The sequence below is a fragment of the Tachypleus tridentatus genome, chromosome 5, assembly GCF_004210375.1.
Source record: "Tachypleus tridentatus isolate NWPU-2018 chromosome 5, ASM421037v1, whole genome shotgun sequence".
In the NCBI taxonomy this organism is placed as follows: domain Eukaryota; kingdom Metazoa; phylum Arthropoda; class Merostomata; order Xiphosura; family Limulidae; genus Tachypleus; species Tachypleus tridentatus.
The window spans coordinates 32,204,492-32,219,944 of NC_134829.1; the positions used below are offsets into that span (position 1 = coordinate 32,204,492).

At 34.9% G+C, this 15,453-nt stretch overlaps 1 protein-coding gene across 2 annotated transcripts in view; it reads left to right on the forward strand.

The window, feature by feature from the left end:
- Positions 1–1,460: 1,460 nt before the first annotated feature.
- Positions 1,461–15,453, forward strand: part of LOC143250853 (major facilitator superfamily domain-containing protein 12-like) — a 60,016-nt gene continuing 46,023 nt past the window's right edge. The window contains exons 1-4 of one of the 2 annotated variants that reach the window (XM_076501956.1): positions 1,461–1,733; positions 2,911–3,186; positions 4,691–4,898; positions 7,128–7,251. In XM_076501956.1, coding sequence (XP_076358071.1) covers positions 2,913–3,186; positions 4,691–4,898; positions 7,128–7,251 — 606 coding nt within the window. In that variant the 5' untranslated portion in view covers positions 1,461–1,733; positions 2,911–2,912. Of the gene's footprint in view, positions 1,734–1,899; positions 2,032–2,910; positions 3,187–4,690; positions 4,899–7,127; positions 7,252–15,453 lie in introns of those variants that run through there. The other variant, XM_076501957.1, reaches the window with a different exon arrangement.

Genomic DNA, 15,453 nt, shown 5'->3' on the forward strand with positions numbered 1-15,453 from the left:
TTTTGACCAGCTAGTATTTAGGCTAATTTCACAGTGTTCACATTTTCCCTATTAAATGCTAAAAGTTTTTTTTTTTTTATTTTTCCTTTTCTTATTTTCATCTTTCGAAGCTCTATTTAAATAACTGCTTGAGTCTAGTAACGCAAAATGCATATTTTTTCTTTATGTTCATTGGCCTAAGATTTTGGCCAGCAGTATTTATGTAAGTCACTGCTTGTGTTAATTTTATAACACATATACATATTGAAAATTAATATACTCTAGACAGAAGGCTAGTTAACGATTTAATGTAACCAAAAATTTATTGTTGAACTAATTGACAGCAGGAACAAGAAATGAACGATAAACAAAACAAAACAGGAGTAAAATTCGCTCTATGACAACATAATTGTCTTATTTAGATCACGTGAATTACTGCCAAAGCGATAAAATTTGGATAGGCATGGAATCTGGCAGCACATTGTCACGAATACTGAATGTTCTGAGAAAGGAATATAGAAAGAAAACTGTTCATTCAATAGTGGCCCGCCATGGCCAAGTGGTTTGGGCGATCGAGTCGTAATCTGAGGGTAGCGAGTTATAATCCCCGTCACACCAAACATGTTCGCCCTTTCAGCCGTGGAGGCGTTATAGTGTAACAATCAATCTCACTATTCGTTGATTAAAAAAAGTAGCCCAAGAGTTGGCGGTGAGTGGTGATGATTAGTTGCCTTCCTACTTGCCTTATACTGCTAAATTAGGGACGGCTAGCGGAGATAGCCCTGATGTAGCTTTGCGCGAAATTCAAAATAAAAAAAACACAAACAAACAAATATCCAATTGTTGTGAATTAAAGCTAATTATAAAAAAGTACTCTTCCGATTGCGCTGAATATAATCAAATAAGCTAATTATAACAGACCATTTTCTACGATTTTTGTGACAATAATTCAATTTAAACTTCCTGTTCTATTTTCGTTTTGTGAACGTTTTATTTAACATTTATTTGTTACGTTTCTAAAATAAATGTATTACGTTAAATGTTAAGTAATCAATTAATTCCATTAGAAACGTTAGTTGTCAAAGGATGTTTTTATGTATGAGTGAAATTCGTCCTGACAATTATTATCATTCTTGCGTACGTTTGATATTATTTTCAAAATTTGACTCTATTTATATGAAATAGTTCTGTTATTTTATAACTAATCTTTCATACTGGTGAAATTTCGATTTAGAAATGAGATCTCTAGAGTCTAGACTCATAAAAATATTGCTTCCCGCTAGTAGCGGTATGTCGCCGAATTTATAACGCTAAAATCAGCGGTTCCATTCCTCTCGGTGGGCTCAGTATATAGCCCGATGTGGCTTTGCTATAAGAAAACACACACATAAAAATATTTTTGGAAGGGATCATACACATTTCGCACGGAATCACGTGAGACCCAAGAAACTGTGATCAAACTGGTTTCTCGTAATACCTGTACCTGACGTTAGGGCACGTGATAGTCTCACTGTATGAGGTGACTGTGGAACTTAGTAAGGTTTCGGAATGAGATATTACATTCGATGCTTCTCTAAATATGGTAGTATGTGACAACTCGTTTCCTGAAAATAAACAACAAAAAAACTTGTTATTTATTCGGCAACCACAAGACATAAGTCGGGCCATTAGATGTCGTGGTTTTAACTTTATTTCTTCAGTCCCGATCAAGCACAGTAAAAGTCTTTGATTGGCCTAATTCGCTGCATTTCAAGGTGAGTTGGTATACCTGGTTTGTCATTATACACATCTGTATTCATAAGACGGCTGGTATGGGTATTAAAAGTTTAATTGTTTTTACTTGAAGTAGCTTTCGTTTCTTATCATGAATTATACACATCTATTTTCAATTTTTCGGAGAACCTCCTGAGAAAGAGAAATGACATGGTACGCTGTTGTCTTCCGTTCCATTACGTTTTCTAAACCTAGTTTGCCATTGTATAGCAGCAAGATTTGAAATTTGGAGGCTTGTCCAGCAAGCAAAAAGAAAACGAAGCAGCATTTTTCTTTTAAGTAGGTTCAGTTTTTAATATTAATTTTTGATTACTTAAGCTTTTAACATATGATTTTGAAACGTGATTCAGTAGAGAGGTTATTTGGCAAATATCATAAAGCGAGTTAGTTTCAGGGCTGTTAAACGGGTAGTGTCATTCCCGCAATCCAAATTACACTTCCTAAGCCCCAATATGCTTTATAATAACAGCACATTTATAACAGTTTTTCTTACAAGAGTTTTAAACCACGTAGTTCTCATATCCGAAATTGCACTTGTTAGGTTCGAATATGTTTTGTAATAACATTTTTTGGCAGTTTTCTTGCAAGGATTTTGGGCCCGGCACGGCCAGGTGGTTAAACAAGCTCGCCCTTTCAGTCGTGGTCGGTTATAAGTCAAAGTCAATTCTTCTATTCGTTGGTAAAAGAGTAGCCCGAGAGTTGGCTGTGAGTAGTGATTACTAGCTGCCTTCCATGTAGTCTTACGCTACTAAATTATGAACGCCTACGGTTTGTTTGTTTGTTTTGAATCTTGCGTAAAGCTACTCGAGGGCTATCTGCACTGAACGGCTACAATAGATAGCTTTTGTGTAAATAACTGTAAATGTATTAAATAAAGAATATCTGAAATGCTATAAGCGTGATCCATCCACCAAAAAGTAGTCACCAATGGCTGATAAAAAGATATATTTGAAGTGCTTTGACGCTAACACGTTTGATAAATTTTGGTGACAGAGGTGAACAAAAGGATATACTGTTTTTACCCTGTTTCGAAATTCGAAATAGACAAATGAAAAGGAATTAAATGAAAATTTTTTGTGTGATTTTAATCAGTTCTGTTAGAAATAAAAGTCCTTATTGCTTTACTAATCATTGTCATCTTGTATGTTTCTTTATCAGCAATGGAGAATATCCCAAAGTTACCTTGGTCTCAGAAGCTCAGTTATGGTGTCGGCCACGTGCTGAATGATGTTACTGCATCTCTGTGGTTCAGTTATCTGATTGTCTACTTACAGTTCGTTTTGTGCTTTAACACTAGTCTGGCTGGTTTGTTACTTTTAGTGGGTCAAGTATCTGATGCCTTCTCTACGATCCTTGTTGGATACGAATCCGACACTTCTGTAGAAAATTGTATATACCGGAAGTATGGTCGACGGAAGACACTTCACTTACTTGGTGAGTTGAGATAGTTGGTAGCTAGCTATGCTTTTTAACCTAATATTTTAGTCATAACTGTATTGGTTACGCTTCTTATCCGAGTGTTTTAATGTTTACTATTTAGGGAATATTAAGGTAGCTACGCTTTGTAATCTTGTGTTTTTACCTTAATTATGAACGATATATTAAGCCAACTACATCTCCTAACGAGTACTTTAATATTAAATATGAAGGACATATTTTGATTAGCAATACTTCTTAATTTAATATTTTTTAATCATAATTATGTAAAGGATATCTAACTAGCTATGCTTTATAACTTAGCATTCTAATATTAATTATGTAAGGGATGCTATGCTGACAACGATTCTTATCTGAATATTTTATTCTCAAGCATGAATGGTATATTGAGACAGCTATGCGTACTAACCTAGTATTTTAATTGTGACTATATAGAGGATATTAGTTGGCTATGCTTCTTAACCTAGTATTTCATTCAGCATGTTTTGGCGCGAAATAGTTAACTCAGTGGCTTCTGCTGACACTGTAATTGGAATTGGTATTGTCTGGCTTTGTAGAACGATGACGTATTGACTTTTCAACAGCTGTTTGTGGATTTTATACCAACAGCTATGAAACAGTTTATCTCACAAACATTTTACGTACGGGTCTGACAATATTATTAAAGTCTATGTAAGAAGTAAAGATTGGAATGGTGAACGTAAATTGAACAAAACGTAACACAGTTTTTTTTTTATCTTTCGCTGATTTTAACAAATTGGTTATAGCTTCATTGGGGTGGCCCGGTATGGCCAAGTGTGTTAAGGCCTTTTTACTCGTAATCCGAGAGTCGCGGGTTCGAATCCCGATCGCACCAAACATTCTCTCCCTTTCGGCCGTGGGGGGTTATAATGTGACGGTCAATTCCACTATTCATTGTTAAAAGAGTAGCTCAAGAGTTGACGGTGGGTGGTGATGATTATCTGCATTCTCTGTAGTCTTACACTGCTAAATTAGGGATGGCTAGCGCAGATAGCCCTTGTGTAGCTTTGCGCGAAATTCAAAACATTTTCCAGGAAATGTAGTTTAATATAAAAAACCGTCTTGGCTACAGTTTAGTGCACTTTCTAAATTTAAACATAAAAAGTAAGTTGCCTCTAGAAGTGGAATCAAAGTGAGGGTTAAGATTTTTTTTTTTTTTTTTTGAATAGTAATTCCACACACCTAATTGATAAAGAGACGCTAGAAACTAATAAAACTTTTGGTTTGGTTAATTTCGCGGAAAGCTACGCAATGGGCTATCTGTGCTCTGCCCACCACGGGTATAGAAACCGGTTTTAACGTTGTAATTCCGCAGACATACCGCCGAGGCACTAGGGGGCTTCCTCAATAAGCACACGAATGGTCAAAGTAACAATTTTCAAGAAATATATGAAGTGACCATTCTCAGTGGTGTTCTTGTTGTTTAAAGTCTGTTTTTCTACTATTTTTGTATTTTTATATTTTTTTATATTTCTTGTAGGAACTCTCTGCGTCATCATAAGTTTCCCCTTTATATTCACCAAGTGTCCTGGATGTGAAAATGCCAGTGAATGGGCAGTCTTTATATTTCTTGCCCCCTTCGTTGTGATTTTTCAATTCGGCTGGGCTTGTACACAGGTGTCACATCTTGCCCTCATTCCTACTATAACTTTCAACGATTCTGACCGAGAATTTCTCAACATTTTAAGGTAATAACTTACTTGTTTTACTGAACTAAGTCCTTATTGTCTACCAAAATTGTTATTTTTCTTAACACCATTCTTTTAATTTCGAAAAACATTACAACCGTTTCAGGAATAGTATAATTTATGGTATTTTCATATGTTGCTCAGTTTTGAATTTTTTTGGGATTATTTCTTTGTTTAATGGTGCATTTTAGGCTAATCCACAAATCGGAATCTTAAGAAAAGGATTCTGAGTATTGTGTTAAGCATATCATGTAAGTATTGCGTTGGAGCAGGAACAAAGAACTTGTAGAAAGTATTGTGTTTGAGCAGAGATTAGAAATTCAGCATAACTGTACATGTGTTGTGTTAAAGCAAATACTTTTTCTCACTACAAAACTGGTTTATGTATTTTAAGTTCATGCTAACGTGAAAATCGTAGCTGTGATTGTGAACAATGACAGTTGTAGGCTTTTACGGAAGTAACTGTCTTCTCTTCACCACAGGTCTGGATTAATTGATAATTTGACATACCGTTAGTGTGATAATTGTATTGATAAACAATGAGGCTGATAAAGCTTTGTAATAGTAATGTAAATCTTTAATTAATGTTTTTTTCATGTTTACTTATCTGTTTTTATTTTCACAACAGATCTGGTTTGAAATGCGAGTTACATGCATGATGAAATAAAAATTGTACATGCATTTCTTTACAATGACGTTTGTAGAACTTTGTAATTGTAAATTAAATATTTAGTTAATGTTGCTAGCATTCACGACTGTATTATTTCACTACCGATCATGTTTGAAATATATTTAACATGCATGATGAAGTACAAATAGTACTTGAATTTCTTTACAATGATGTTTGTAATAGTAGGGTAAATCACTAGTTAATGACATCACCACTTGTACAATGAATGTATTTTTTTCGCTACAAATCTGGCTTAATCTGTATCTGAAGTGCATGGTAAAGTAAATCGAACGTAAACTTCTGAACGATGTTGTTTGTAGACCTTTTTCTGATGGTAAATATTTAGTTAATGTTGTTAACACTTAATAGTAATATTTTCTTTCCACTACAAATCTTTTTGAATATATATATTTGACGAGCATGGAAAAACGAAAATCGTATTTATAAACACAAGCAGTCACGCCGCCCTGGTGGTGGTTGTTTGTGCTTATAATTACTAATCGTCGTATCCATAACTCATTGCAAAACATTTAGCGAAAATGATCATTTTCTTGAACTAAGGATTTTTCTGTGCTACACGGGAAGAATGTTTGGATTTTACTGATATAAATTATAATATTTTTATATGTTAAAAGTACTATTCTTTGTTGAAAAATAAGTTGTTTAAAGAACACCACCGTTTTTTAGTATTTTATTTACAAATTACATCAATAAAGATATAATCAAACCTCTCCCTTACAGTCCTAGTGAAAGTTGCTTTCTTGTCGTGAGGAGAATGCTTTTGTTTAAAACTGTATTCTGTTATAAAGAAATGGTTGTTGTGAATACCGCAGTAATTTTTCTAATTGTCTTGATTTTGGGGCATTTTTTTTATGAATTTGTGTTTGTGGTACCACACAATAAATGGCGATACATCATGTTTATCTATTTCGGTCACATACATAAGTACATATATACACACTACGTACGTAAGATGAGGTTTGTAGACCTTTTAATATGAACGTAAATCATTAAGTTAACGTTGCTAATACTTACTAATGTATGATACAGCTTTTAACTATAGATCTGGTTTAATCTTTTTCATGAACATGCTAAATGAAATCGTACTAGTGTTTCTGAAAACTGAGATTTGTACACTTTTCTAACAGTGAAAAAAGTTAATAACTGTCTTTAAGACTGTCGTTAGCTTCCTGTAATATGCAATTTTATTGTAACTTTATGAGACTACTTACTGATCATGGTCTTCTAAACTCTGTCAATACTTGGTGATTATAAACTAAATGTATTCAAGACGGTCAGAAAGGCTCCAATTTGTTACATATATTTAATTTGGTGCGCCCTCTTTGTTTATTTGCAAGGTTGTCGTGTTCTTCACTCATTTATTTTCGTTAAAATTATTGTATTTTATTTTTCTCCGCGAGGAATGTTGAAAATATATAGAGTAATTTTAACAGTATTTGTCAGTTAATGCAATACCGAGATAATTAAAGCTTGTCTTCCTTTTTCTTATAAATCTAATTCATGACGTGATTGAAAATATTTGTATTTTCTTTGTAAAGGTACTCGTTTGATGTCATTGCCGATATTATGGTTTACGTTGGGGTAATGGTTGTATTCGAAACTATGAGTAACGGGAGTACAGATGGCTTGAGTATTACGAGAGATGATTCACTCAAGTTTACGGTAAATATTATAAACTTCAAAGTAAGTTAGGTTTAGATACTACGATAACTGTACTCAGGACTTTAGAAGATTATGTATTTAGCTTAAGTTGCTGTATGTAACACTTAGTTTAGTGAGAACTCAAACTTTAGCTGGTATACGCTGTTGTGCTTCTGTTTGTTTGTTTTTGAATTTCTCGCAACGCTACACGAGGACTATTTGCGCTAGCCGTACCTAATTAAGTAGTGTAAGACTAGAAGGAAGGCAGCTAGTCATCACCACCCACCTCCAACTCTTGGGCTACTCTTTTAACCAACGAATAGTGGGATTGACCAAAACATTATAACGTCCCCACGGCTGAAAGGGCGAGCGTGTTTGGTGCGACGGGGATTCGAACTTGCCACCCTTAGATTACGAGTCGAGTGCCTTAACCATCTGGCCATGCCGGGCCTTCGTGATTTTGAGATACTGTAATGTACTATATTTTGTCTTTTCTGTATGTGAGATATAAAACAGCAATATAGACTTTATGCTCCTATTCTAGCAACCAGAGAAGCTAATGATGCTTGATAGTATTGATAAATATACCAGCAATTACCATCTGTCAAGAAAAACACTGCTGGTTTGTTTTTTTGTTTTTTTAAAAATTCGTAACGTTTATTTTATTATAACATTTCGTACTGTATTGTAGATGTTGAACAATTTACTGTCTAATAGCAGTTTTCTTAACTACAACTTAAATTTTCTGTCAACACTGTACCCCACGTTAAATATACAGTTTTTAAAGCTTGGGTTCATCGTAAATTACGATCGTCACACTAACCAGATTTTTAGTTTTTAAAGCTTGAATTCATTTTTCTTTAACACAACAGCTGGAATGGTTAGAAAAGAAATGGATGATCTAATGCTACAAGTGTTCGGTAAAAGAGTGTCCAGTGCCACGACTCAATGCATTGATGTGGTATGCTATGTGTAGGACATGCACTGAATTCAAAATCAGAAAGAAACGTTTCATCACTGACATAAGATTTATGTTACAGTTTTGGGATTAGTACAACAGCTTGTAGGGTCAATATTCCTGGAGCTGATTGATTGCTGGTTAGGTGGGTCAGCTAAAAACAGAGACAGGTTGGCCTTATTTAAAGAGAAGTTTATTTCCAGTGGAATACCCACTCTTTACTTATATACTTGTTCATTGAAAGTAACTTAGCTGTAATAAATACAAAAATGAAGTATATTTTTATACTGAATTCTAGTAAATTTAAATTTGGGTATAGTTATTTCATTGTTTGTAAAATTATCAAACAGATTATTGAAAACTGAAAATCTTTTGGATCAAGTTTAGTATACAGTCTTACAAAAATAGAATTGTTTTAGAAAAATTTAAGTGATATAAATATTCCAAAACTGGAATGTTAATTTTAATAATCCAAAAATAATTATTCTGGTTTCTTTAAGACTGTGTTTTTATCTTACCAAACAAGACATCTAGAATATTGTTATATATTATGGAGACAGATTTAATAATTATATTAGTAATGAATCTGGACGTTACTGGATTTTTATGCAATTTTGGAATCACATATAAAAATGGTAAATTTATACAAGAATAATCTGTATAGATGTTCCATTGTTAATAATATTTAAATTATTAATACCATTATTTTTCTTTGAAGTATTTTTGGTAAAAGTACTTGCACTATTAAATTAGTTAAGTAAAAGCTGTGCATATAATGTTTTACACATAAAACTAAAATTACAACCAGCTTTATCAACTGGGGTAACAACAAATTGCTTTGACTTTATCTTATTTTTAAAGACATTGAAAAAGATATCTAATTTATAGAGAGGTAAATTTAAGGTTCTTAATCAATTCTTCATAGAATTAATAAAGTGTAATTTCCATTCAGAAAAGAAACACAGTGGATTGTTTACTTATTTTAAGGATATAATTATCAGTACCTTTCACTTTTAACATTTCATGTTTTTTGTGTGTGTTTTAAAATTCTATATTTAGTACCTTTCTATATGTTTATGAAATATATCTTTAAAAACACTATTATTACATCTACAATCTATGTTGTCAACCCCTGTTTGGTTAAATTCTTCAATGAATTTTTGTATATTAGATAGGTCACTAAAGATTATAGTATCACATTGTTTAATATCCTTTCAGTTCCATTGCTAGCAATATTCCAGATACTCCAAAATCATCTGCATAGTAGTTTTACTGGACTTCGTCACCTGTGCATGTGATAATGTGTGATTGTCATCCAACCAGATGAACCATTTTATTTCATAAACCTATTAAAAGTCGTTATGAACAACTAATCATGTTCATTTCTCTTTTTGAAATTTCTGTCGTTAAGAGCATCATTTAGAGAGTCCACATGGTTGGGAATCTGTGTGTTTCTTGTAGAACACAGCACAGTGAGCTAAACAACTGTTTGTGTCATTTTTTCCTCTGTAACACCATTCTGCAATTTGTTCGACACAGGATGGTTTTTATAGGATGTGGTTTACCTGTGACATAAACGTAAATGGCTTCAAATTTGTGCAAAGGTGCATTTTTAAGATACCAGTATATCTGAACCAAGATCAGAGACAACTATCTTTGTTCAATTAGTAACACAGTCAAAATACAAAGTGAAAAACACCTATCCACTTTTGTCTGATTGGTGCACATTTGTCTGAACAATGGTTGTACTAACTGGCCAAAGTGGTGACTTTCTTTGGAATACTTAATATGAACACTTCTGGATCCATGATCAGGTGAAACATAGACGAATTTTGGTCTTTCTGCTTCTCTAATACTCCTGATGTGTTAAGGATTTTTATCTCTCACTGTTTTGGTGGTGTATTTCTGTCAGCTAGTTCTAATGAGTCTGATTGCCTCATCTAGAACCATGAAAGCTGCATTTTGATATTTTACGATATCAGGTCCATTGGAGCTGGTGGAGCTAGTGATTATCACTTTCGCAAAGCCTCAGGGTATCACAATATCTGTGGTTTTTCTCATAACAGAGTATGTAACTGAAGTATGTGGTTTTTCTCATAACAGAGTATGTAACTGAAGTATGTGGTTTTTCTCATAACAGAGTATGTAACTGAAGTATGTGGTTTTTCTCATAACAGAGTATGTAACTGAAGTATGTGGTTTTTCTCATAACAGAGTATGTAACTGAAGTATGTGGTTTTTCTCATAACAGAGTATGTAACTGAAGTTGCTATTGGTTTATTTTACCAGTGTACAGTCTTTTGTGGCGTTACAATAACAAATCTCCCTGTTGATTCCACTACAGATAAAATGTCACTGAGACACAATTTGTTAGATATACATGACTGTTTCATTTAAATTTAACACGAGAGTTATGATTTAGATTATTATTAAGCATGAGTGTTGAACTTAGTATTTTAAGAAGTGATAATTGATCTCAGGTTTGCTTATGTAACAAATCATGTGTGTAATAGTTCATTAGTGAGTGATTGTTATGTTGTTCTTTCTTATTACTAGAACCTTCTAAGTTTTCTCGTTGTTTCAGTGAATATTGTTACATCAAACTGTCTCGTAATTTGGTAAAAAGCCTAAGCCTCAGTTGGACAATATATGTAAATATGTGACTAAGTTAGTGAAAACAAAAAGCCTTACCCTTATCATACCTTAGTATGATAGCAGTATTTATCCGGGCTTACAATTCTAGAAACCGGGTTTTAATACCCGTAGTACGTAGAGCACAGATAGCCCATTGTGTAGCTTTGTGATTAACTACAAACAAGTGAAAGTAATAGTGAAAAACGTGAAATTAGACTGTGTGTGAGTTTAGCCTTTGTGGGCAATTTTTAAAACGAGTTTCATAGCTGAGGAAGAGAATAATTTGTCTGAACCCGCTTGTGTGGACTTTGACGAAAGAGAGACAATTATTTAAGGTTCTTGATACAACTGTGATAACCAATAGTGTAACAATGTTTTGTACTTGCATTTGACTTTTGTGTATGTTATTTTAAGATAAGTGGATTGTGTGCTGTTCGTATAGTGTTGAAAGATATCGCCAACAAGTCACAGATGCCTACAAAGAATTCGGCCTTCATAAAACTGACACACATGCGATACCACAGCAGATTGCTTCTGAAACCCTTTTTTTTATTACAGGAATGTTCTCACTATGATCAAGAGGTATGGCTAGTAAAGTTTTCCTATGTATTTTTTTTAGATTAATCATGAAAGCAAATTTCCCAAGGTTAACCTTCTCTGAGCTATGCCCTACTTATCACTCGAATCTTCAGAGAGTCGAATGCATAAAAATACTTACTGACGACCATGTCACAGCAATCGAATTGCTCCCTGTCCAAATGCTTTAGACCAAGAATAACTGAAATATTTCGAATCCGATATCTGACTGTGTATTCTTGAGTTTCTCCAACATACTTGAAATGTTTCAGGAAGCGTTCAGATTTTCCTCAGTAAAGCACTTAAACAGTAAAGAGTCTTTTCCTTTTCACACCAACGCTGTAAGTAAGTGATGGTGTAGAAGGTACTTATTACCTGCTTTGTTACTGACGTGTTGCTAAGATATTGTCATTGTTTAGGGAAGCTCTCATATTTCTTCGATGTGTAAAGACACGTGTATACTTACAAGTGCAGTGGGCAAAGTTTAAAGTGGGAAGTTGCAATGCTTAAAGATGAACATCGTTGCTATATTCTGCACTATATCAGTCTCTGGACGCGAACTTAAAGTGTAAGTGAGCATTGTCAATCGTGAAGACTTCTCACTGCCACAATGTACACAGAATTGTAGCACCGTATCGGTTGCTTAGCTTGCTTACATATTATTCTCCTTGCAGTTAAGTTTATCTACCAGACATGTCTCACTACTATCCTTGGGTACTTGTGACTCCCTAGAATGTCAAAGAATACCAGTTAGTGCTTTCTACACTCTCAGATTGTGCCTTCACTGCTGCTCTCTCATCTCAACTATTTATAGTTCTATGGTTTCATACAATTAGTTACAAATTTCACAGAGAAGGATAATCAAAGAGAAAAGAAAATATGCTGAAAATAATCTTCTTAAAAATTATAGGTTGTGACACAATAACGTAACTTAATAACACTATGTAACACAAATTTTGTTCCTGGATAGTATGTGTTATTTCTTAATTGCTTATGTTGTAAACGTACAGAAAATGGCCATTATTGTCTTCAAACTTTGCTTTTGTGACCAGGATAATGGAATTTAGAAATTAACCTATTTTCCATGTAAAAACGGGCAAATTTGCACATTTTCATTTACATAAGGTCTGAATAAAACAACATATGAATCAAGATTTATAGGTATTTATATTAAAGCTGTACAAAAATGAACAAAAATATTTAGAAGTGAATAGTTTTCGAGATTTGCGACTGTAACGTAAATCACTTTCACGTATCAGTCTCCAAATATAGTCTCCCATCATCTTTTCGTCATACGCTCCTTGGTAGCAGTGTTCAAAGTCCAGTATATCTTAGTGGAAGCGCTCGCCTTGCTCCTCTGAGTGTGCTCCCATGTTTTCCTTGAATTTATCAAGATGAGCGTCAAGGATATGCACTTTGAGGGACATCCTGCAGCCTATTTTGCCGCAGTTATTCACCAGAGCCTCAACCAGTTCCACATACTTTTTGGCCTTGTGATTGCCGAAGAAACCCCGAACCACTGCGACAAAGCTGCCCCAAGCCTTTTTTTCCCTTCCTACTGAGCTTCTTGGGAAATTCTGTGCACTCCAGGATCTTTATTTGTGGTCCAACGAAGAAACCAGCTTTGACCTTTGTCTCAGATAGCTCAGGGAAGAAGTTTCATAGGTACTTGAAGGCTGTAGACTCCTTATAAAGAGCTGTGACAGATTATTTCATAAGACCGAGTTTTATGTGAAATGGTGGGAATAACACCTGGAGGTCCACTAGTGGCTCACACTTGACATTGTACCTCTCCACAGAGAACTCGGTCCATTGTGGCCAGTACTTCCTGTTGTAGTGTGCTGCGGTGTCCCTGCTGTTCCAAAGACAAATATAAAACAAAGGAAACTTGGTAAAGCCTCCTTGGAGACCCAGGGTTTATCTTGGTCCCCGACAGGCATGCCGAAATATGCCTTGTAGGCTTCACTCATTTCAGCAGATGCTGTCACAGAGTACTTTTTCCCCCTTATCTGGATAAATAACATAGCAGAACGTGTCTGGAGAATGCTTGCAGCTTCTTGATGCCATCTCTGATAAAATCAAATAGTTCTATGAGTTCACTTAGGCAGTGAGAACTAAACTGAAGTGGTGAGCTTCTATATACGTATATTACTATGGAAAGTTCTTGAAAATCCTCGTAAGTTCTACAACATTCTAGAAAGTTCTTGAAACTTCTTGTAAGTTCGAGAAAATTCTTTATCAGCTACTCAGCACTGAATCTACCTGGAATGTTCTGGAAAATGGGTAAATTTGGAAATTTCGTTACCCAGGTCACAAAAGCAAAATTTGAAAAGTAGGTCTTTTCCATTCACTTTAGGCATTTGTTTGTTTGTTTTTGAATTTCGCACAAAGGGCTATCTGCGATAGCCGTCCCTAATTTAGCAGTGTAAGACTAGAGGGAAGGCAGCTAGTCATCACCCCCACTGTCAACGAACAGTGGGATTGACCGTAACATTATAACGCCCCCACGGCTGAAAGGGCGAGCATGTTTGGCGCGACGGGGATACGAACTCGCGACCCTCAGATTACGAGTCGCACGCCTTAAGACGCTTGGCCATGCCGGGCCTTTACTTTAGGCATAATCAATTGGAAAATAACACTTTGTGCCCAGGAACAAGAAAAAGTAAATTTTTTGTTACATAGTGTTATTTAATTTGTTGTAGGCAGATGCTTGAATCTTAGAGAAAGTTAAAATTGTAATACAGTAGTTTTAGAAAACTTTATGCAGAGAATAAAATAAAGTAGAAACAAGAGAAAACAGAAAATGGACAAACAAATAACATCTTTATTCACGAGCGTATAAATACTGATATTTTGTCATCGCTGACTGATTTCAGTATTAATTATGTAGACTTCTTTCACTGATACAGCAAAAATATTTACATGAGAAGAATAAAGGTGTAATAATAATAATAACAAAACCATAGTTTAAGTAAGGCAAAATTCGTAACACAGAATTCAACAATCTCTCTCATTGTACAGATTCAATGGAAATTTGTTTGTTTGTTTGAATTTCGCGCGAAGCAACACGAGGACTATCTGTGCTAGCCGTCCTTAATTTAGGAGTATAAGACTAGAGGGAAGCCAGCTAGTCATCACCATCTATCGCCCAGTTTTGGGCTACTCTTTTACCAACGAATAGCGGGATTGACCGTAACTTTATAACGTCCCCACGGCTAAAAAGGCGAGCACGTTTCATGTGATGGGGATTCGAACCCACGACCCTCAGGTTATGAGTTGAGCGCCTTAACGCACCTGGCCATGCTGGGCCGTTCAATAGAGATAAATTCTGTCTCCTACTGACAATACATATGATGTCGCTCCACGAAGACGTAACTTAAAAAGAGAGCTGAACAATTATAAATCATATTTAAAAATATTTTAATTTGTAGCTTTTGTCTATGATGATTAGTTCAAGTTTATAATCTTTATTTACATTCGGCTTCCTAGAACGTCATTAACTATATGCATAACAGCTACATGAAAATTTAAAAGAAAAACTCCATTAGTATACGTAAATGTAGATACGTTGTATGAGTCGGAGAGGGCCCGGCATGGCCAGGTGGTTAAGGCGCTCGACAGCTAGTCATCACCACCCACCGCCACCTCTTGGGATACTCTTTTACCAACGAATAGTGGGATTTACTGTCACATTATAACGCCCCCACGGCTGAAAAGGCGAACTTGTTTGGCGCGACGGTGATGCGAACCCGCGACCCTCAGATTACGAGTCACACGCCTTAACCCATTTGGCCATGCCGGGCCTAAGTTTTTTGTAGTTTACCAGTTAGAAGACTTTGTAATAATAAAGACCAGTTATCAGTGGGCCCTTCTATGGCTTGAGCAACCTTCTCAAAATGTTGAAAATATTTATCAACTTAATTTTCAGTGAAAAGTGATGCTTTAATTAACGTGTCAATTAAATCCAAAGTTGTCACTTTGCCTTGATTGATTGGGGTGTAATGTAATTTTCATTTTTTTTAGATAATTTCATTTTCGGCTTCAGTTCGAAATTT